General features: G+C 45.5%; 1 protein-coding gene across 1 annotated transcript in view; it reads left to right on the forward strand.

Moving 5' to 3' along the window:
• Positions 1-21172, forward strand: part of TOP1 (DNA topoisomerase I) — a 690967-nt gene that overhangs the window by 230789 nt on the left and 439006 nt on the right. Inside the window, exons 6-7 of the mRNA XM_069652271.1 lie at positions 8933-9025; positions 9445-9556. Of these exons, the coding sequence (XP_069508372.1) occupies positions 8933-9025; positions 9445-9556 (205 nt within the window). The remainder of the gene's footprint in view (positions 1-8932; positions 9026-9444; positions 9557-21172) is intronic.

Below are 21172 nucleotides of genomic sequence, written 5' to 3' on the forward strand. Positions count from 1 at the left end.
CTGTTTCTCCGACGAGCAAGTTTTCGACGGAGGGGAAGAGACGGAGGAGATCCTTCGGTGCTGCCGAACACGTGGCCTGGCCTCGCCGGCCAACATACAGTAGGGAGAGTGGGGGTTCGAACTTTTATCTTCTCTTTGAGAATGTCTTTCTTTCTCCCCTATCTTTCCCTTGGGGTTGTTATTGCCTCAGCTATGGAGAGGACACCTTTTAAGTTTTGCCCACGCTGTAGGGGCAAATACACTTGGAAGGACAAACACAAGCTCTGTAATCGTTGCTTGCCCCTCGATCATAAGGAGGACAGCTGCGCGGCCTGTAAGCTCTTGACACCAAGAACTCTTAAAGAACGAAAAGTTAAGAGGTGGGCGGACTACGCTATGTCGAAGTCAGTTTCCTCACCCGCCGCTGTTACAGAAAGTGACGAGGAGGGTGATAACTGGACGTCCGTTACGGAAGTCATTAACCCCCAGAAGGAGCGCTCGCGCTCCTCGATGTCCGTCCTCGGCCCCGATGGGCTCGGCTCACGCCCTGCTTATGGGGATGAACACCCCGGCGACAAGGACGCACATAGACCCCATAGGCCTAAGCACACAACCCACGGCTCTTCGTCGAAGACGAAGGATCCATCAGCGCCGAAGGGGACGCAGGGCACTCCGGCGTCTACCTCAGACCGTAAGGGTCTCAAGCCCCACCCGCAAACGCAGCCGCGACCAGCGATTGGGCTTTCATCAAACACGGGCGCTACCTCAAAATCATCCGACGTAACGCTCCATAGAGCGGCCGTCGAGGAACAACGCATAACGCAGGCAACGTCGACACCAGAGCCCTCTACTGACAAACTCGTTGTCGAGAGCCTGGCGAGAATTGTTTCCGAAGACAAACGGAAGCGGACGACGAAACAAAAGTCGAATACTGCACAAAAAGCTATGGAAACGCTGAAAAAGCGCAAGAGTAGCCAGGAACTGCCCCCTTCATCTAAGGGCACTTCTGAACTACCGGAGGGCTTTTCAGAGGGCGACGGAAACCTTTCTTCGTTGTGGGAGCGTTCTAAGCGTTTTGAAGGTGAAGACACTGATTTCCCCCCTCTAGACTATTCAGGGGTCCCCCATGAGACCCTTGAAAGACCCCATTCTTGTATGGAGAAAATGGAAAGGTTTTTGGGAAGCCAAAACCCACCCACGCCCAAAAGACCAAGAGAATGGCCCCAGGATGACCCTAGGGTCAAGATTCCTAGGCTGTTTCCCCCCTTCTACAGACGTATATGACCTCACTGAAGAGGAGCAATACCTCCAGGAAGATGAGTGTTTGGGTGGAGAGGAAGAACATGAGGAAGAGGGGTTTGAAGAAGATCCTTACACTAGTGCAGGAGCTTTTGAAGAAAATACAGCTACCTCGCAGCCCTGGCAATCCCCATCAGTGCAGCATTGGCAATCCCCATCAGTGCACTCAGACCCTGATGTCTTTCACCCTTCTCCTCCCAAGGATTCACCTATTGGAAACACCTCTCCCATAGATGACCAACCTTCACTTAATGCACTATTGCGCAAGGCAGCAGCGCATTTTGAAATGGACACAGGGGGAGACTCTTCCTGACATAGACTTTGTAGAGAAAGTTATTAAAGAAAAAGCCCCTGTTAGTCAGTCTATTCCGCTCCTGGCTTCTATAAAGAGAAGAATAACTCCTTCCCTTTCCAATCCTGCCTTAGTCAGAGGGGTCAACCCTCGGATAGAAAAGCTCTTCAGCCCTTCGTCCTCTGACCCTTTGTACATCAGAGGACATTCTATTCCGGACTCCCTCGTAGTTACTAATACAAGAAAAAGAGCGGGGGTACCACTATCCACTAGTGAGGCACCACCTGACAAAGAGGGCAAGAAGCTCTATGCACTTGGGAAGAGAATCACGACCTCCGCCGCCTTCTCAACTAGGATTGCAAATAACAATTCCCTACTAGCTAGCTACGCAGATGCACAGTGGAGCAAGCTGCGCAGCGAAGCAGAGGACGCACCAGAACCCCTGCGTTCACGCCTGTTAGCTTTAATCTCAGAGGGAACTCTTGTAAACCAGGGCGTCGTAAAGAACTCCTTAGATGCCGCAGAGACGGCTGGCCGTTCCCTGGTTCAGGAAATACTTCTCAAACGCCATGTCTGGCTGCGCAATTCGGGATTTAAGCCGGAAACCCAGGGTTCCCTGATAAATAAGCCCATAGAACAAACACATCTGTTTGGGAAAGCAGTTGATGAGGCCCTAGAACATGCGAAGCAAGAGTTTGATACCATCAAGACTCTTGACCAAATTTCTAGGCCCCTAACAGACGCAGCTATGGCAATAGACGCTCTTCATGGCCAACGCCAGCAGCAAAACCAACAGCAATTTTACTCTACCAACTGGCCCTCTAACCAGGGTAACAACACCCAGTTCAGTCAAAGAGGCCAACGCCGTGGCAAAGGAAGAGGTCGCGGCTCCAGCCCCAAAGGTTCCACGCCCAATACCAACAAATGACCCGAAGATTCGGGTCCCCTCCCATGCATCACCGGTCGGGGGCCGGCTAACATCGTTCCTTTCAGCATGGGAGGGAATATCGTCAGACCGCTGGGTATTATCCACCATAGCCCACGGATACTGCATCGAATTCAACGGTTCCCCGAAGTACAGACCCCCACGGAACCGACGCATGACACCGGAACACCTCACCATTCTTCTTCAAGAAGTAGAAGAGCTACTGAAAAAAGAGGCTATAGAGGCTGTCCCCCTATCTCAGGTAACAAAAGGTATTTATTCAGTGTACTTCCTTGTACCAAAAAGGACTTAACCATGCGCCCTGTATTAGATCTGCGCCCAGCGAACAAGTTTGTCAAACCCCAAAAGTTTCGTATGGTGACCTTGCAGGAAGTAATCCCACTGTTATCACAAGGGGATTACATGACAACACTAGACATGAAAGATGCATACTTTCATATTTTAATGTTGCCAGCGCACAGAAAATACCTCAGGTTCAAGATAGAGAACAAACACTACCAGTTCAGAGTACTACCCTTCGGGATAGCATCTGCACCAAGGATTTTCACGAAAGTACTGGCAGTGGCCCACCTGCGCAGGTTATCCATCCCGGTATACCCTTACTTCGACGACTGGCTCATAACAGGGGATTCTTACGAAACATGCTTCTCCAATACCCAAAAGACTGTAGACCTTTTGTCCCAACTGGGCTTCTCCATCAACGAAAAGAAGTCCAGCTTAGACCCCAGCCAAATCAAACAATTCCTAGGGGCTCTAATTCGAACAAAGGACGGCCTCGTCTTCCCCTCCAACGCGAGGGTCCAAAACATGCTGTTTCAGATCCCCCCATTATGTGGCAGGTCGAGAGGTGACGGTACGCAAAGCAATGCGCTTGCTAGGGATGATGGCGTCATGTATTTATTTGGTACCTCACGCGCGCCTGTGCATGCGCCCAATGCAAGAGTGGCTCTACAGCCAGTGGTGTCAGTCCAGCGGACAATGGGACGATCTAGTGGTGGTCTCGCAGGCCTTGGTTCTCTCGCTACGGTGGTGGACAAAAGAAAACCTGTTATTAGGGAAAACTTTTGCCACACCCGCAGTGGAAGCCACTCTAACCACAGACGCATCCCTTACAGGATGGGGGGGGCTCACCTATCCCATCAGACTGCTCACGGAGCGTGGACTCCGAGCTTAGCATCCAAGCATATAAACCTGCTGGTACTACTAGCGGTGTTCAAAGCACTGAAAGCCGTTCAGGAACACCTACAAGGAAAGACAGTGATGGTCCTCCCAGACAGCACCACAGCCATGTACTACCTCAACAAGCAAGGGGGGCACTCACTCTCCAGGACTGTCCAAGCTGTCCCAGAATATATGGAAGTGGGCTCTCAAACACATGTTCCTACTATCGCAACATGTACCAGGGGAACTCAATCTGCTAGCAGACAAACTCAGCAGAAACTTCCCCCTGCCCGAAGAGTACGAATGGCAATTGCACGAAGACATCGTCTTAGACGTCTTCACGCAATGGGGGTTCCCGGAAATAGACCTGTTCGCAACTCTGGAGAACTCACAATGCCAAAGTTACGCCTCCAGGTACCCCCAGAACCAGTCCAAGGGGAACGGTCTGTCGATTCAATGGTCAGGGAAATTTGTTTACGCCTTCCCCCCCACCCCCCAACTCCCCTTCTCAACAAAGTGGTGCACAAGATGCACCAGGAGCAGGTTACCATGATACTAGTGGCCCCAATGTGGGCCCGGCAGCCATGGTTCGCTCACTTGATGGAGATGTCCCTATCTCCCCCAGTGAAACTTCCCTGCCCGTACAACATGTTGTCACAGGACAAGGGCAGGGCACTGCATCCATGCCCTCAGACCATGAACTTAGCAGCCTGGCTCCTGAGATCATAGAATTTGGACATTTACAACTCCCGCAGAGATGTATGGACATCCTCAGGGAAGCCAGAAAACCTAATACTCGCCACTGCTATTCTAGCAAGTGGAAAAGATTTGTCATCTGGTGTAGAGGTAAGAGCGTCAACCCGGTTTACTGCTCTCCCACTAACATTGTTCTGTACTTGACCCATTTACTGGATTCAGGTCTAGTCTTCAATTCCATTAAAGTCCACCTAGCGGCACTTTCTGCATACACCACTTCCCAACTTAAGTGTCATGGTGGAAGATACCAGTTATCAAGGCCTTCATGGAGGGGGTAAAGAGAATACACCCTCCGATAGCTAACCCAGCTCCCGGATGGGACTTAAATGTGGTACTTTCTAAACTCATGGGCACTCCTTTCGAACCCATGCACAAGGCAACTCTTAAAGACCTCACTCTTAAGACTGCTTTCCTAATAGCTGTCACTTCCATTAGGAGAGTAAGTGAACTACAGGCTCTTTCTGTACTAGACTCCTTCGTAACAGTTCACAAGGATAAGGTGGTTCTACGCACACACCCAAGGTTTGCACCAAAATTCATCTAGAAATTTCATGTAAACCAGTCAATAGAACTACCAACGTTCTTTCAAAACCCTTCCAGCTTGGGAGAGAAAAGTCTGCATACACTAGATGTACGCAGAGCTGTCATGTTCTACATGGAAAGAACCAGACCACTGAGAAAGACTAATCAGTTCTTTGTCTCTGTGGCAGCAGGAAGAGAAGGATATGCAGTTTCAAAGTCCACTATATCTAGATGGATTGTTCAATGCATCACTCTCTGTTACACTCTTGCTAAGAGAGAACTACCCTTCAAGCCAAGAGCACATTCCACTCGAGGCACTGAGGCTTCCATAGCGTTCATTGCAAATGTTCCCCTTGAGTCCATCTGCAAAGCAGCTACCTGGAGTTCTGTGCACACCTTTACAAAACACTACTGTCTAGATGCACACTCTAGATCTGACTCCCAGGTGGGACAGGCAGTATTAAGACCTCTTTTCTCTACTGTTCCTTCTCATAACCAACCGCCAACTCCGGGTACTGCTCGCTAGTCTATGCACAGCATGTGATTCTAAGCAGATTAACAAACATCAGAAGACAATGCATTACTTACCGTAAAAGCATTTCTGATGGTTGTATCTGCTTAGATTCACATGCGCCCACCCTTCCTCCCCGCTCGGATGGAAGGAACATAGACATCCTTTTCTATATTTCTCTCTTTTCTGTACTCACTCACGTCTAGAAGGCTCCCTCAGGGCAGAAAAATACAAACGGAGGGACCTCGACGCGTGAGGGATTGTGGGTACAACGCACGTCACTATAGGGATAGTGTTACAGACACGCCTTGTCGACGTCCCCTTTTTTGACTACGAAAAACAAAATGCAATACTCCGCAGTGACCACTGGATGTCGGACCTATGCACAGCATGTGAATCTAAGCAGATACAACCATCAGAAATGCTTTTACGGTAAGTAATGCATTGTCATATTGAATGTATTGTATGCATACTGCTTTTATCGCGAATAAAGGCGATTGATCGAGCACATGTCCCCATGACTGGCTAGTGCAGAAGTCGATGAAGCAGGAAGAGAAGGCAATTAGACTGAACACCTTAAACTCACTGGGATTATCCTTCTTGAGTAAATCCTAGCTACTGCTATTGCAGTGTCTGTTTCTGGGATGCCATTTCTACAAGTGTCTATAGGACCTCTCTCAAATGTCCCATCCGTTCTCTGCATTGGCCAGTGGGTCTCACCACCAGGTACATGCAGCTCCACGGTCGTGGGTAAAAGATTCCCTTCTCAAATGTCTGCGCTGCTGCAGCTGGCCTTGCAACCTCCCAAAGAGGATCCACTATGAGAACCACCACATGAGGAAATTTTGGTTGGAGTCCTCCCTGCAGGTTCTTTCATTCCTCCTGAAGAGGAAGATGGTCTGTTTTAATACCACCACTATCTACCCTAACAGGGTGAGACCCAGTCCCTGTTCTCTCCCAAGAAGCATAGTAACTGTGGTGCTGAGAAATCCACAACATGATTGAACAGGCTTTGCACTTCACTGGTGCAAAAGTGCTCCAACAACCCTCTGCAGAGCTGCTTAACTGTTCCACGAGTAGGAATTGCAAGATTGGCAACTGATCCGCATATACAATAAGTCGGGAGGGAGGGGGCGGGGGGATTTTAGAGAGACACAGGTAGATTTGTTTGGTACCCGCTTCAACAAGAAATGAGATTGCTTTGTGAGGAGAATGGCTCGCAGGAGAAAGTGGGCTCCATAACAGGATGCGTATCTTGGCATTTGCTTTTCCCCCTCCAATTACACTGGTCATTGGTATGTTGGCCAATGTGAGACCTTGCCCATGCCGTCTTATTCTCATAGACTGGGCCAAGCAGCTCCTCCGTCGCAGTGCAAAAATACACCCCGTTCCCACAGTGGACCTCTCTAGGGACAGCACTACCATCCCAGCCTGAATCACTCAACCTGACTGCTTGGCTCTTGACTTCTCGAAATTTGGCCATTTAAATATCCCAGAGAAATGCAGAACTGTAAAACGGGCAGCTAGAGCAAATGCTCCGCTGAAGTGGAGGAGGTTTTGCATTTGGTGCAAAGAAGGCACCCTTTCAGCTGTTCAATTCCAGCCACGATTGAACTTATTGTATTTCACCTGTCTATTTGGGTGCATTTAGTGGCTATATCCATAGACCAGAGATTATTTTTTTAATTTTTTTTCATCACAAAGTATCAAACAATTTTTGACCTTTCCGGTGGTGCCGTAGAGCACACCTTCTTGGATTTTAAGCTCAGTACTTGCCATGCTGATCTAACCCTCTTTCGAGCCCTATTGCATAATGGATCTCTGCTACCATCACCTTTTGCCACAAAAACCAACGGGCCTCGAGGAAACCTCAAGCACATCCCACAAGAATGGTGTCTGCTAGTGCAGCTATGTGGGCAGGAGCTTATTTACAGGTCGTCTGGCTGCCTGGGCTGTGCTGCATATTTTCACCAAGAGCAGCTGCGTAAATTTGCAGTCGAAAGGAGGTGAAAGTGGACAAGCAGAATTGTCCTGCCCGTTAAGGTGAGCTTATGTAACCAGACATCCCTTGGTTGGTTCATATGCTTTGTAAATATACTGCTTTTGAATCTATTTAAAGCAAGTGAATCTATTACAGATCCAGTGCTGAATAAGGAGTATGTTACTAACCTGTAACTCGAGTTCTCCTTCATTGGTATCTCTCATGGATTCACATGCAACCCTCCCACTTGCTGCACACAAGGCTATGGCTGTTCAAATTAAGGTACTCTAGCAAGTTAGAATTTGAAAATGGCGAGTGGGATCAGAGCTACAGCACACAGGAAATGGGACCAAAAGAGGGTAGATGGATTGCTGTAGTCACTGCATTTTTTTATTGTAATGTTACATAAACTGTATCTGGGGGATTCCCAGCCTTGTTGGTAATCGACACATTTTTATCTATGAAAGATGCCAATGCTGTAGTTGCAGGCAAGTAACTCCATTTATCCCAATGCTCATATATTAAAATGCTTGTTTTTAAATAATAAACCGTGTGGATAGTCTTGTACTTGTCCCCTTGCTGTGATGTGCATCTTATACCTGTGAATATATCGGGCTCCCCTGAGTGAGCCTTATTGCTCAGTCCTATTCACCAGCAGGTTTCATCTGTTTTGTGGAAACCCTGATAAAAAAAAAATGTAGGCATTGATGGGGACAGGATTGGGCGACAGAGGAATAATTGCAAGTACATATGCAATGACCCTAATGGAAAAATTGTTTTTGTTGTCCTGCAGAAAAAATGAGTTCCGACTTGCAAATCAGATTCAGGCCCAGGTTTCAGACATGCGACAACCCCTACTTTGGCACACTGCCTAGCTGCAGCCTGCAATGGGGGCAAAGTAACCAAGGGGCTTTGCAGCAGGCTAGGATCAGTGGGCCAGTTTCAGGGTACTCTGTCCACTGCCCACAGCTTGTTGCCACTCCGAGGTCAAAAAAGCCAAACCTCTAATCCATGGGGTTTATCTGATGGTTTGGTGGTACCTGGGGCAGGGGGTGTGGGGTTTGTCGTTGGGCTTCTGATAATTCTGAAAAAAAATGATATTTCGTGAAGAAAATATGAGCGAGATTCTCTTAAAAAAAAAAAGTGAAACATTTCTTAAATGGATATGATGGTCTCAGCCCTAAACAAACATCCCAAAAATTACCTGAAGCCCACCATAACTGTCACCACGGATCATGGTGCAACATTAATAACTTGCAAAAAGAGCGAATATAAAGGCTAGGAAGTTGTTTGCATTTCATGTTCTGCCAAGACACAAAGCATTTTCTCATATCGATTTTCACACTCACTCTTGATGTCTTTTAAGATGACGAGTTTCGGTAGTCGGGAGATTAAATAAAGCTTGGACATCTTCTGTTAAATCACATGCCCAAAGCTTTCCTATTGGACTTCGATAACTAATCCTCTTTCCTGTATCCTTAATAGCCCACATCGAATTAAAGATGAGCCTGACGATGGTTATTTTGATGCTCCCAACGAGAACTCCAAGCCACCAAAAAGGTCTCGGGAAGCGGAGGAGTAAGTAACTGGATGCGGCATGGGCTGGTTGAAGGACTTGGGATGGGCTTTTACTTGAGCAGAGCTGTGTTGGTGCAATCATTGATCAGTTATGACTGCAAAATACCTTGTGCACTTGGTAACCTCATCCGTGCAAATGCTCTGTACTGTAAATGATTAACCATTTTTATGTAATCATGTACATTCTTTTACGTACTTTAAACATGCTGGACAATGGTGAGTCCTGTATTTAATAGCTCAGCATCTCTCATCATTGCTGAATTAGCTTTAAGGGGCTATGTGGTAGTTCTGGTAAGCATCGTTTTTTTAAAATGTCATGATGGGTGACCATTGTTGGCAGACTTCTCGCCAACGATAGACTTTCAATTTTTGTATGTCATGGAAAACATGTGCCTGAAAAAATGTTTTTGGTCAAACAGTGCAGACTACTCGCCCAAGAAAATTAAAATGGAAAATGAGATTAAGACTGAAGATGAAATCCAAAATGAAGATGTCAAGAAAGCAAAGAAAAGGAAAATGAAAGAGGAGGAGGTAAATTGCAGCCGGTAACACATTTTTGAGGTTCACAATGTAATATATTTTCTATCCCGGGGAATAATTGGCTTAATAGCATGTGGAAATGGCCGTTTTACACTGTTTTGACCTTCAGTAACATTTCATTTACATACAGAGTTAAACAATTCTTACTAGTAAACACTTGGGCCGTGAAAGATGGATTTTATTTATTTTTTAGCCAACTTTTTTTTTTTAAGGACAGTTTGCAAATGTTTTGGTTTGTGTGATCTGTTCGATTGACTTTGAAATAGACTCATTTCACATCATTTAATTTTCTTTTAACCTGCACTCCGCCTCTCGTTAGTTACATATTTTCTTTGGTTTCTCTGATCTCCTAGATGCCTCTGGCACACCTTTTGCCTTCAATCTTTCATCCTTGAACTGTCTGCTCACATCACAAACCGTAATTCTGTTAAGTCACTGGATGGCGTGGTATGGTCTGCTCAAATGCTAGAAAGCCGAAGAGGTCAACCTTTGGGCCTTTGCTGCCACAACCTTGCTTCTCTCCCTAACTGCTTATCCATCCCCAAAGTGCTCAGTCTAGATGTTCTTCGATGTATATTCATAAACCGTGTAACCTCTCCGACATGTGGTGGGTTTCAGAAAATACACACATTTTTAAATGAAATGTAAAGGTTTCCAACATTAAACACCATATAACAAATGGCAGAAAGTGATTTGTTTGCGTATTGCTAAACTCACCTGGACAAGTTTAGCGATATTCACGAAATCGGGTACTATATTTATGGTTCATATAAAATCCAAATGCACAAACCATTTACTTAGGTGGTAATTGTCATTAATGTTTGTAAGTAAAGTCAAATGTGTTGCAAACAATCTTTTTGGGCAGCTGCTTTCTAGATAAGATTAACTGCCTCGTCAAGTTATCCTAGTAAGATTGAGTTAATTGGCGCCAGATACCAAGCTGGGTGGTCTGGTGTATAATGTCGACCTTGTGCAATAGCGTATCGAGAAGGAGAGTGAGTGCATATCTCAAGCGGAATACAGGATTGCGACTCTGGAAGACACAACTGCTGAGGTGTCTCCTGTCTTGCGCTTGTTGCTACAGGAAGTTCAAACAATCAGGAATAAGAACATCTATTTGGAAGCATGATTGCAGAGAAACATTGGAGTAGTTGGATACTGGAGTCGGTCCCTTCACAAAATATGCAGCTGTTTATGGAGAAATTAATCTGAGGTACTTGTGGATCCCTCCCACTCTCGTCTCAGTTGAAGGAGCTCGCCGGATCTCCCCGCAGGTGCCCAAGCCAGGGCAGAATCTGCGTCCTGTCATTGTATGCCTCGGCGCGTTTAGCAAGAGTGGTTGCTGAGTGGGCTGTCTTACTGTCTCCCACGCTGTTCCTGTGTCCTGTGTCCTGTGCAAAGATCGATTTTGGATTGGACTTTGTTTGCTTCTGTGGAACTGGAACTTTGGTACAAATTGTTTTTAAAAGGGTCTACTAAGGAATTGATTGACTTTATTCAGTGAATAGTGGCTCATTTTTATTATTTTTTCTGTTTTTCCATAGTACATTGTGTAACCAGTCCATGTCATTGGCGATTTTTGGGTCATTTCTCGACTTCCTGCCTGCCCCTTTCCCAGCAACCTCTTCAAAACCATCAACGCTGCGCGTTTAGCGCGCGCGTTTAGCAAGAATGGTTGCTGAGTGGGCTGTCTTGCTGTCTCGCGTGCAAGCGTGCTGCGGCTGTTCTCTCGCTCTGCCTAATTAGTTGATCACCAACATATTATGTCAACTACGGTCAGTAAAAAATTCAAATTAACATCAGGCATGCCTGTAATTAATCCTGGCCAATTATTTAATTTAGAAATGGCAGCGAACAAAATTAATACTAGACTAAACCGCAAAAAGCATAATCTCCAGCGCTCAATTTCACTTTCATCTGACATTCGTTTGTATTATTCCCAAGACACCCTGTCCAGCCTAGAGAGTGGGTCTAATGTGTGTGTGTGTTAACCAGTCCTCCGCCACCTTTGACCCCAATACAATCATTATGTTCGGAGACTGGGTTAGAGAGCGTGTTGGCTGAGGCCAGTGTGAGTGATAGTTCTGGACCTTTGTCCATTACTAGCACACATGTAAAATCCATTGGTGTTGTTGAAGTCGAAAATATGAATGAAATCCCTAGTACATTGATTGTCGCTGATGTGCATGTAACCCCCAATCTTTCAAGCGAAGTGACTGATTTGACTCTTGTGACAGCCTGTACTCTGGATGATCCTCAGGGTGGTGGAGGGTCCCGGCCCCAGGTTGATGTGTGCACGCAGCCAATGTTGGAGCCCTTTTGTTGCTTAGTGGCAGCCCAACATTGTTTGTGTGCTGTCCATGAGGAGCTTGTTCGACCAGGGGAAATTGATGAGGAAGTCATGGAATTTGTGAACATTTCGGGAGGACCGAGCTCTCCCTTAGCTGATGTTATGTACATTTGTTCAAATACTGGGGATCTAATTCAATTACAGCCAGATAATACAATGGGGCCAGAAAACCAGGTAAGCAATTCTGGAGGAGGGGTGAAGCCTACTGAAAATTGTCACCAAACCCCCCCAGACAATAATCAAATGTCTAACTCCAATTGTATTGATGAATCGCCCTCTTTCATTGCTCCGACTCCTCGAAGGACAAGGTTTGAGGAACCCCATCGAGAGTCTGACTTTCATTAATAAGAACTGCTCCAAGCGGTTTTCTTTTCCAGAAGCCCCGGCGCTTAATAATACTCTTAGCGCCATGAATACTGCGTTGCTTGCATTAGCGAAACTTTACGAAGTACTAGATGGTAAGCTCAATCATCAAACCATCCTACTAGAGCAATGCAGTAATGGTATAGCGGTGCTTTCACAAAAACCGCCTGTCGAGCAAGTGAACTTGCGGTCCAATGTTGAGACTGTTCAAGGCTATCGGCCTGATTCATGTAGCATAATGAATGCTGATTGTATACAAGTGTGTGTGCTGTCTGAAACAGAAAATAACCGAAGTCTGTGTGAGGTAGATCCCAATGGTTGTAATCGACCAGCCGGGCAAATGGTTGCCGAAACTGATCCATCTATATCCAATAGAGATACAGTACAAAACAATCTCAGCAAATGTATTGATAGCATAGTTACCCATGACCCTGATGGCCAGATCAAGGAGAAAGAGACCTTACCTACCACAGTATTGCCAAACAATACATTCTTTTCATCTAAACCTATTACGATGAATCTAACTAAAACATCGGCGGTAGTTACTGACCCGCTGCCCACTGCCTCCAGAAAACTATTTACGAAAGGCAGAGGTGCCAGTTCCCAGGTTGCAGGCCGTAAGTTCATCAAAGCCCTTTCTAGACGTGAACAAACTGCAAAACTTGGAAAAGACAATTTGGTAAAATCAGGCCCCAAAGAAACTATTCAAACCTTCATGCCTTACGGGCCCCTGGACGATTTGGTCACTATTTCAGCTGGCATGGGTGCCCAAGACTCGGCACGGTGCACTAATTCTTCAAAAACATTAAATAATACTGACCCCAGTGATAATAACTTCGATGGTGTAGGACAATGTAATGTGGGACAAGTTGACATACAGACCAGGCCACCCACGGGTGGGAGTGATGGGCTTCTGAGTCAAGTGAATTTAGCGGTACTCAGAGAGGAAATTAGAACATCCATCAAATCATACATGTCAGACATACCCGGGGCTTCTACCGAACCTTTGAACAGTGTAAGTTCCATGGTAACTAAGGGTTTTAATGTGGAGAAGACCTCTGCTTTAGTGGAAAATCCAAAAACAGTAATAATTAGTCAAACCCACCTACAAAATGATGTGAATACAAAATTAGGCCCCTTTCTTCCATTGCAAGTTGACTCTTCTGGCCGAACCGAGCTTTCAGCCCTGCCCCGTCAATCAGATGTCTCGGGTGTTTCCTTGCCCCAACAACATGGCATCTCGCAAATACATGAACAGATGTCGCGGCCTGAAGCTGCCATTCAGACCCAGGACATTCGAGATATCATAAAATCTTCGATTGCAGCTTATATCGGCGAAGCCAGCCAAAGTTGCCAAGGGGCTGGAGGTACGCAATCATTGCGTTATCCTGACGTGAGCCAGTTATTAAAGGGTCCGGCGCAGTTGGGCAATCGAATAGCGCAAGGAAATGATATGCCATCAAGCCTTTGTCTCCAGACAAATGCTCAAGCCCACAATATGAATTTCAAGGATGGTAATAAACCACAAGTCAAGTCCAAGTCTAATTGCCTAGTGATTAGATGTCGCGAAGACCCTTATCCCAAATATGTATTAAATCGGGCTAGCATTTTGAACATATGCAGTGAAATCCCGTCCCTGTCTGATATATCATCAACAGATATAACCTTGGTTGAATTTATTAATACAAATGACCCTTCTGAAGCAAGAATCCATCTTCAATCGACAATTGTAATGAATATATTGTGGCAATCTAAAACAGTCCTATATGAATTGGGTTTTAATTTGTATCAAGACCCTTTTATAACAATGTGATGGACAAAGCTCAAATCAGGACATATCAGTCTATCAAGAATAGAGAATCGAATCAGATTGTAAACTCTGCTCCACGAATGGTGGCATTTCAGGACTACTTTGCTAGATCATAATATAATGCCGGTACAGGTAGCCTACTCTCGTGGAATACGAGAGGCCATAAGCATTTATTTGACCTTGCTAGTAGAGATTTGGCAACTTATGATCTGGTAGCCTTACAGGAAACCTGGCTTGTTGACTGCCCCATCTGGACGTCCTATGATGTAATTATAACTCCGGCCATTCAACATCATAGAGGTCGACCCAGTGGTGGTCTATTGCTTGCAGTCAAGAAAGCAACAGGTTTTGTAAGTGAAAAATTAGTCTCTCCATCCTCATATTTTCAAATTGTTAGACTCCAGAGAGGTGGTGAGCTTTTGGTTATTGTCAACATTTATTGGAGCAGAGGTAATATGACCGCAGAATCTTTTTTTGGGTCACTAAATTCGATTCTCGATTGCCTGACTTTTGAAGGTAACATTTGTCAAACCATTATAGTAGGGGATTTAAATCTCCATTTGTTATCACAAACTTATACTGAACATACTGATGATGAATTAACTTGGACAAATATGATGCACGAGAGAGGATTTGTAATGCTGAATGGTGCTATCGTAGGGGATATCCCTGCTGAGTATACATGGAGTAGAGGGTCACAACGGGCAATACTTGACTATGTTTTTGTCCATAAGACATTTTTAAATTATGTACAATCCATGCAAGTGGTTGCAACCGACCATAGTGATCATAATAAGCTAACTATGCGATATTCAAGGTCATCATCTGTAATTTCGCCTATGGTTGAGACCCATCCATATCCAAATTTTGTAAATAACAGCGGTACGCGAGTGAGATGGAATAGAAATCGACTAAAACAGTTGCATGAGGCCCTGCTTGGGTCAGTCAACGGACTGTTACAGTAATGCATTTGTTTAAGCAGGTAAAACTGCCAGACCTGAGTGTTCGTCATAAACATTGTCATCCCTTTGACCCAATAGTACAGTCTAAAAGCTGAATTGCGAAGAGACCTACGTAATTTAAAATTTGTCCCTATAATCCATCGTTTGCTTTTGAAAACAAAATTAAAAGCATCCTATAGAACATGGCTAAAGGGTCAGAGAGCTGTGCGCTATCAGCAAAATGGGGAAACCATGATGTCCCAGATTATTAAGAAATCCACTAGTGGTATATGGGCTTGCCTAAATGAGGCCACACATAGAACATAGGATGCTGTTCAAATAAATGCTATTCCAAATGCAATCTGGAAAACTTACTGTGAAAAGCTTTATGCATCGTCCTTCTCGAACTTGATTCCAAAGACATACTCCCTAGGCTGGTCCCATTTCTTTACCATCACCGTCAATGATATACTGATATGTATTAAAAACTTGAGTCGCTCGAGGGCAATAGGCCCGGATGGTCTCCATAATAGCACACTTAAAGATCACCCACAAGAATGGGCAATGATCCTCCATCAGATCTTTAGCAAAGTCATCTCGACAGGGGTCATTCCTAAATCTTGGCAGAAGTCCATCATTCTGCCCATATTTAAGAAAGGGGAGCGTAATGACCCAGCTGCTTACCGCCCCATAGCACTCTTGGATTGTCCTGGGAAAATTTTCGCCCGACTAATCCTGAATAGATTTAACATTTGGTTGGAAGAAAATAACTATCGAGACATCTTCCAAACAGGATTTTTGCCTGGAAATGGGACGACTATAAATGTTATTACCCTTACAAGTATTATTCAGAAGGCTTCCCACCAACACCAGCCACTCTATACAGCATTTATAGATTTTAAAATGGCGTTTGACGCTGTTCCTCGTGAACTTCTTTTTAAAAAACTTATGGATAAAAAATGTCCCTGGTCAATTGTCAAGTGGATAATTGACTTACATACAGATACCTCGATACAAATCAAACTTTCTAGTGAGGGACTATTGTCTGACCCAATTAAGACTGCATGTGGGTTGAAACAAGGTTGTTTGCTAGCTTCTGCTTTATTTACTTTTTTTATCTCAGACATTGGTGTAGACCTCAGTAAAACTGTGGCAGATCCACCCAAAATTAATGGGGTTAATGTTACATATCTACTCTATGCTGATGACATGGTGTTATTCTCAAAGACTCCCAAAGGATTACGGGCACTTTTGTGTGCGTTGGATACCTACACTAAAAAGAACTGTATTTCCTTTAATTTAAGTAAAACAAAGGTTATGCAGTTTGGCAAAAGCATGCAAAGGAAAGCCACCTATAAATGGCCTTTACAAAATGTCAACCTGTCTTCAGTTTCCTCTTACATCTATTTGGGGGTCTTCATAAGTAACTCACCAGATAAGAATGCGAATCATCAACATCTAAAACAGCGTCTAACGACGGCTATATCACAAAGCAGACTAATGAGGAGTAAATATTGTAAGTTTTCAATAGTACCATTATTGGTTTATTATAGACAAAAATTTATTCCGGTAATTCTTTATGGTTCAGAGGCTGTCTTGGGAAAATCATATCACTACTGGGCCATTATGGAAGGATGCTATTGGAAGCGTGCTCTCAACCTCCCATTGTCAGAACCCATTTGCATCCTGCGACACGAGCTAGGACTCCTGTCTCTATATGCCATCTATAAGTGGAGGCTATGCTCGTTGTATCGCAAATGCATATTGAGTGTTAATCAGCCTGGGTTGTTAGGAATGATTGCTATTTACCTTTTAAGATCTGATGATCCATTTGCAGTGTCTTGGAGAAATCAAGCAGAAAAAATCATTATTAATATTGGATTTTCAATGGCACTATTGCTAGGCAATCCCACTAAGGCAAAAAAACGGATATGGGAGGATGACTGGATAAAAACAAGATCTGCATGTCTCCTATACAAAAAGTTTAAGAAAAACCCATTTGCCTTAAAGCGCTATGGGGAAACAGAAAGTTACCTAATGATGTTCCCACATTCCCGACAGCGGGATGATTATTTAAGATTTCGATTAAATATCTGGCCCGTAAAAGAAATTCTGTGCCATCGCAGAATTATCAGAGAAGACGATGCTTTGTGTCGGTTTTGTCAATTAGCCATTGAAACAATGCAACACTTATGTGTTGAATGCCAAAGTTTGCAAGCAAAAAGAATTGTGCATTTTGAACATTTATTTACTGGGTACATGACCATGTCTCAAACACGTTGCTGGTCTCTCCTATTTAATAGTCAATTGAAAGTTGTTAGATATGCAATATTGAGTTTTTTGTATAGTTTGGGACTTAAAGGCAAAGTTAGTGTGCAAAGTCACACTGAAGGAAGTTCACTAATCAGGTTTTAGTTACAGGATTTATCTTATTACTTGTTTTTTTTTTAATGCTCTTATTTTGTCTAAAGTGATTAGGTATAAATCTGTATCTAATTAGTTTGTTGTTATTAACTATGTAAATCTGCATATGGACGTAATTCTTGTTAATATCAATTTTATTTTTCATAATATGTTCTCTTTTAATTTTAAATACGTTATGTTAATTTTGTATGTTGAAAAATCAAGATATACTTGATTAAAACAACTTTTAAATAAAAAAAAAAAAAAAAATTATATGCCTCTTGAACTAGCCCAAGCCAGGGCAGAATCTGCGTCCTGTCATTGTATGCCTCTTGAACTATAGAGATTGGGGTATGGTGCTTCAGTGCTAGAGTTTGGGAGACTTCCAGTGTAAATAAGCAAAAATCTCTCTACCCAGATTTTACCCCATGTTACATAAGGCACATCTATCATTCATGGCGGCAAAAAGTTCCCTCCGAGAACATGGACTGCAGTATGCAATGCTCTAGCCAAATAAGCTCAGTTGTCTATAATAAAACTCACTACTTCTCAGACCCGTCGATGTATGACTTCCTAGAGTCACTGCCTAAGGGATGAAGACCTGTACTATGACCTGGTATAGTAGCTCCTGTGGCCCGTCTGGTCTGCCAGCAGATCACGGTCCTTATAATGGACAATTACATTTGACCATTGCATGTTGGCAGCTCTTCTGCTACTGTTAAGGCCTATCCTGTATTTTATGGTTGGTTGCTTCTTGAAGTTTTGCTTAAAGGGTTGGTGCTGATCAAATATTGCATTATATTCCTGTCCATTTGCAAATTGTCTGTGATGGGTTAATGCCGCCTCCTTCTGGGGTTTATCATTGGCCCGGTTTTGAGTCCGACATCCCCAAGTAGTTACTAAAGTCAATGAGGTGGGGGGGGGGGGTGTTCGCTATTGGGAGGGTTATTTCACTGCAGTTTGGGGTTTTGCAGTGTGGGGGGGTGAGCAGTTGGAGGGGGAGAAGGGGATAAATTGGGATTACTATTCAAAATTGGTTCACATAAGGACAGAGTACAGCAAAAGTTGCTAGGTCTGATTGGCATGACGATGGAATTGTTTAAAGGTCATGTTTTGAATGGATTATGTCCTCCAGCGTATTCCACATCTTTGACATGTAATGTCCACAGCTGTGTACTTGGGGAAACTTTTTTGGCAGAGGGCGTCCTGCGTCGGGTCGATGTCCCTCGAAGACTTTCTTTGAGGGCGACCTCACCGGATGTTACAAATAGGACTCTGCCTCAGTTTCGTTTTTTTTCCTGCAAACGTGTTTTGCTTCGGAGACTCGGCGCGCATCGTGTATTCCTCATGAATAGGTCTTCTTCGACCCCCTCCGAATCCGCGGTCTGGCTTCAAGACCTGCCGGGACTGCCGACCCGCCTCGCATTTTTTGTGGGGGCTGGGCGAGAGTCATGACACCGACGTCTGTGCCAAATGCCAGTCGATGACTGCTAAGACCTTGCGGGAGCGTAAGGGGAAGCTTCAGGTAGGTAGGGGTTCTAAACCCAGTAAGTCCCGTAAAACTTATGGGGTTGTCCACCGACGATATGAGGGGGTGACTCTCTGCGTCGGAAGGAGTCCCGGGGATCTCGGTCCCGGAGTGGTTCCTGCCACTCGTCGTCCTCGTCTCGGCATCCAGGAAGCAGCGTCACCAGTCTCCTTCCACGTTCTCCTCTGAGGATGATGCCGCGAGGAAAGTGACTTAGTCCTCGACTCCGGAGGAGTGTGCTGCCTTCAGGGAGCAGATGCTGGCGACTTTCCAATCCCAGGGCACAATTCTGGCCGTGCCTTTGGAAGAAGCCAGCAAGGACCGGTCTCGATCCGTGGCTCACACGCCTTCAGGCTCTGGGCGACTCATCGGGAACCTTTGAGCTCCCGTTGGGACAAGGCTCAGGATGGTCGCAAGAGACGTGCTTCCATGGCTTGAGGTCGGCGTCGACTCGGTCGTCGCTGTGTCTGTCGGATACGCACGTCGAAGCTTTGCCTTCGCACCAGCCCTCGGCGCTGACGTCTATGCCTTTGGGGCCTTTTGGCCGGAATTTACTGATGGAGGTCCCTGCAACTGTAGATCCTCCAAGGAAGGCTACTTCCAAGTCTGTGAGGCCTGTTTGGGACTCCAGGTCCTCTTCTGTCTCGAGGCAGGACTTTTGCCTCCCTCTGGATGACATCTAGGAGGAGGGGAGGTCAGACTTTGATTTTGACCCTCTTGAGCCTGATGTGGCTCCTGTCTTTTCTGGAGACAGTCAATTCGAAGAATTGAGGCAATCGCTTCATGATGCCAGTGGCTTGGACACTTCTCCTGAGGTGGAATTTGGCAGGCCTGAGCCTGGGGCTCATGTTGAGTCGTCCTACAGGAGACTGATGGCTAGGGTCACTGAGTATCTTGGGTGGTCTTGTCCTAAAGCTTTTGTTCAGGATGACTTAGTTGATGTTTTGGATCAAGGTCTGTCCTCTGACCCGGTGTGGCGGCTGCTTGCCAGTCTCTGGAATCTTACGGCGGTTAACAAATCATTAACTTAAAAAATACTGCTCTTCCGGTAGCAACCCAGCTACCTTTTTTCTCACCCCACTCCCGAGATTTTGGTGGTTCAGGCGGCTACGGCCACCTCGAGGCAGGCGGCATACCCTACCATCCCTCTTGATGGGGACGACAGTTGGGCAGGCAAGGTGTTTTCTGCGGGGAGTATGGCGTTGAAGTCGGCTAACTCCACTTGTGCCTTGGCAAGATTTTCACACACTCTGTGGAATTGTTTATCTAGCGGATGAGCATATTCCCGAAGAGGAAGAAAGGGCTGGGTTCCTTGCTCTCGTGCAGGATGGCAAGGATGCTATGTGTGAATCCCTTCAGTCTGGTTTGGACACGGGCAATGGTGTTAGACGGTCCATGGCTGCGAGCACCGTTGTACGCAGATTTGCGTGGTTGCGGAGGTCTGGTTTAGCTGAGGATGTGCAAGGCCGTCTTTTGAACATGCCCTTTGATGGCGCGCTTTTGTTTGGCAGCAAGGCTGACGAGAGCCTTGAGAGGTTGTAGACCTCAAAAGCTGCGACAAAATCTTTGAGCGCAGTTGTGTGTCAACCTCTGCCTTTTTCTTAGGGGACAGCAGTGGAGGGGAGGTTCTTTTCGTTACTACTCCTCCTTTGGTAGAACGAGAGGAGCTGCCAGTCAGTGTTCAGCGTAAAAGTACCCGTGGTGGTCGGGGAAATAGGGGTGCCAATGCCGCTCAGGCAGCTGCCTCTTTGCCTTCAGGCGCTCCCGCACCCGCTCCAAAACAAGCATGAGGCCATGTCCCATTGTTCGCCGGTTGGGGGCAGACTGTTTCAGCATCTTGAATGGCGAGCTATTACTTTGGACGCGTGGGTTCTGGATACAATGGCCCACGGCTACCGCCTTCCCTTCCTAAAGCGCTCTCACGACAATCCACCAGGGAATCTCTTAAGCTTCCAGATCCGCTCCTTGTGCAGGAAATCTTAACCCTGATGGAGAAAGGCGCTATAGAATTGGTATATACAAATGACTCCGAGTCGGAGGCTCCTTATCCTGGCTTCACCCGACTGCATTTTTTAACATCATTTAGACAAACAATTTATTTGAATTACTTAATCGTATGGTCCCTATGTCTAACTAAATGTCCCTATCTTCGCTAATTGGCCCTCTCCACAGGTAAGGGGGTAGCCCTCGGTGACTAATATTACACCTGTTA

This window comes from Ambystoma mexicanum, chromosome 3p (genome assembly GCF_040938575.1).
Source record: "Ambystoma mexicanum isolate Mex_15411 chromosome 3p, UKY_AmexF1_1, whole genome shotgun sequence".
In the NCBI taxonomy this organism is placed as follows: Eukaryota; Metazoa; Chordata; class Amphibia; order Caudata; family Ambystomatidae; genus Ambystoma; species Ambystoma mexicanum.